The following is a 2,666-nucleotide window of genomic DNA, read 5'->3' on the forward strand; positions in this document are numbered from 1 at the left end:
CACATGTTTTGTGTTGTACAAGCCTTATTAGAATAATTCATAGAATTCATGACACGTTTATTTAATCTACGCGAGCTTATTTCTAGAATATCACGGTGACCACGATGACAATGTGCACAGTGTCTCGGCACCTTTGCAACTAAATTGACTCACCTGAATAAATAGCGAATTCATGGCAATAAGCAAACGTTTAATCAACAAAACGCAGATACACTGAAAACGTCACGATTAAACGCCCCAACTCCACCCGCCCACACACCAACCGTCGTCTTTGAAGGGTGGCTGACGTTCGACGCTGTTCGCTTCTTTCAGCCGTCGGGCAGCACGTGCGGCTTCCGGGCGGCTCGTTCGCGATGGTGTGTCGCGAGCCGATCGGCGTATGCGCGGCCATCGGCGTCTGGAACTTCCCGCTGCTCACCGTCTGCTGGAAGGCGGGTCCAGCGCTCGCCTGCGGCAACACGATGGTCTACAAACCATCGCCGCTCACTCCGCTCACCGCGCTCATCGTTGCCGAGATATTCGAGGACGCGGGGCTGCCGAAGGGCGTCTTCAACGTCGTGCAGGTGCGCCAACGGCTTTCGTCGCGAACGCGAGTCGGAAACACGGGCTGGGTGGGCGATGTCCTGTGTCCGCGAGCGTGCGAAGGGGGCATGTGCTGTGGTGTGGTTTGGCTATGCTTGAGTCGTTCGAGTGCGAAAAGTGGGAGATGGAAGTGAATTATGGCAGGGGAATACCTTGTGCAACTAATGGTTCTCGCGTGGTCATGCTGATAGGTTTTATTTAATGCAACGTGTATGTATGTTGTATGTCTCGTATGTGCAGTATAATATAATTCTATGGTCATGCTGGTAGGTTTTATTTAATGTGGCGTGTATTACGTATGCAGAGATGTATCTCGTAGGTGCAATATCATTATGACAGGAATTGTTATTTGAAGTGTTGCTTGACGTGACACATCTCCCCTCGACATCTCTGAACACGTTATTGTTAAATCAGGTAGGTGTTTGTATGTCTTGTGTTTCTAGGGAGCTGGGGATACTGGAGACATGCTTTGCCGTCATCAAGATGTCTCGAAGGTGTCCTTCACAGGCAGTGTTGCTGTTGGTTCTAGGGTAAGTAGGAATGTTTACATATCAGGCATAGTAATTTTCCGCAGATCCGCAGATTTCCACAGATTTGACAGTACCCTGGGTTGATCTCTTGAAAATATATATATATATATATATACATATCAGGCATAGTAATTTTCCGCAGATCCGCAGATTTCCACAGATTTGACAGTACCCAGCGACTACGTGACCGATAGTTTTTCGACTCGTCATGGCGCAACTCTCTGTATATAAGAATTCTAGCGCACGCCATTGTGCGTGCACAAATACACAGTAGGATAGAGAAGGTAAGAAAGCATCCGCAAAGATATTTTCCAGAACGCTCGAATCTTTTCACAACATTACAGCAAAAATATACAACGAACCACCATGATATTGGCATCTGTGTGTAGCTGAATGGTCACTTGTTCGAAATATCCATCTTGAAACTTGGTACCACATACTTTACCCAGAATTATATAAGAAATCCTGTTCGAATTTGCCGCGAATTTCCCACGGAGCCGTTTCGTAAATGGGTGCAACAATCCGAAAATCCACGAAACGGCTCCGTGGGAAATTCGCGGCAAATTCGAGCAGGATTTCTCATATAATTCTGGGTAAAGTATGTGGTACCAAGTGGCAAGACTAATATTTTGAACAAGTGACCATTCAGCTACACACAGATGCCAATATCATGGCAGTTCGTTGTATATTTTTGCTTTACTGTTGTGAAAAGATTCAAGCGTTATGGAATTTCTGTGTGGCCGCTTTCTTACCTTCTCTATCCTACTGTGTATTTGTGCACAATGGCGTGCACGCTATAGGAATGTGTGTTGCAGCGGTGTATTGGACGGTATTGAAGTGAAGTTATTAGGTCAAATCAAACTATGAATACAGCCAGGTCTAGTACTGACAAGTTGTAGGCTTATTAACCATCATTTTATTATTGAAACGGCCCAAGTGCCTGTGCTTTCAGACTATTAAATATGCTACCCACACTGGTGCACAAAACAGAAATGCTATAGCTTTACTGCTTCCTTGAATGTCGTTATAGGCTTATATTATTAGGATTATTAGGCTTATAAGGCATTTGCTGAATGTCTATGATATGAAATAAATGCTATAGCCCCCTACAGCTTGTTTGACCTTGGGAGGGCACCAAACCTTTAGTCTATCCTCCAAAAATTTCATTTCCCATGCCTGAAATATGTATGTTCAAGGTTGGGGTCTTCATTGTGGGCTATGCATTTGTCTGCATACCATGTAGAAAGATTTTGTAAATAAAAATTGCAAGCCAATATCATAATATTTTTTAACTACCTGCTATTTTTTAGAATGCTACAATGTTTATTGCGGCTTTATGTACGTCATTTGTGCGTATGTGTAGGTAATGGCAGCTTGTGCGAAAACAATAACACCGGTGACCTTGGAGCTTGGTGGAAAGTCTCCGCTCATTATCTTCGAAGATAGTGACATCGACAATGCAGTCAGAGGAACGTTAAATGCCAACTTCCTTTCCCAGGGACAGGTATTGCACAATCTTCTTTTACTTTTTTCCCTTTCTTCTTAGTTCTTTTC

General features: G+C 44.1%; 1 protein-coding gene across 1 annotated transcript in view; it reads left to right on the forward strand.

The window, feature by feature from the left end:
- LOC106815866 (4-trimethylaminobutyraldehyde dehydrogenase-like) overlaps positions 1 to 2,666 on the forward strand; it is an 8,225-nt gene that overhangs the window by 1,652 nt on the left and 3,907 nt on the right. Inside the window, exons 3-5 of the mRNA XM_014820390.1 lie at positions 313 to 563; positions 1,026 to 1,112; positions 2,476 to 2,616. Of these exons, the coding sequence (XP_014675876.1) occupies positions 313 to 563; positions 1,026 to 1,112; positions 2,476 to 2,616 (479 nt within the window). The remainder of the gene's footprint in view (positions 1 to 312; positions 564 to 1,025; positions 1,113 to 2,475; positions 2,617 to 2,666) is intronic.

The sequence above is a fragment of the Priapulus caudatus genome, unplaced genomic scaffold (genome assembly GCF_000485595.1).
Source record: "Priapulus caudatus unplaced genomic scaffold, Priapulus_caudatus-5.0.1 Scaffold1221, whole genome shotgun sequence".
Classification (NCBI taxonomy): domain Eukaryota; kingdom Metazoa; phylum Priapulida; class Priapulimorpha; order Priapulimorphida; family Priapulidae; genus Priapulus; species Priapulus caudatus.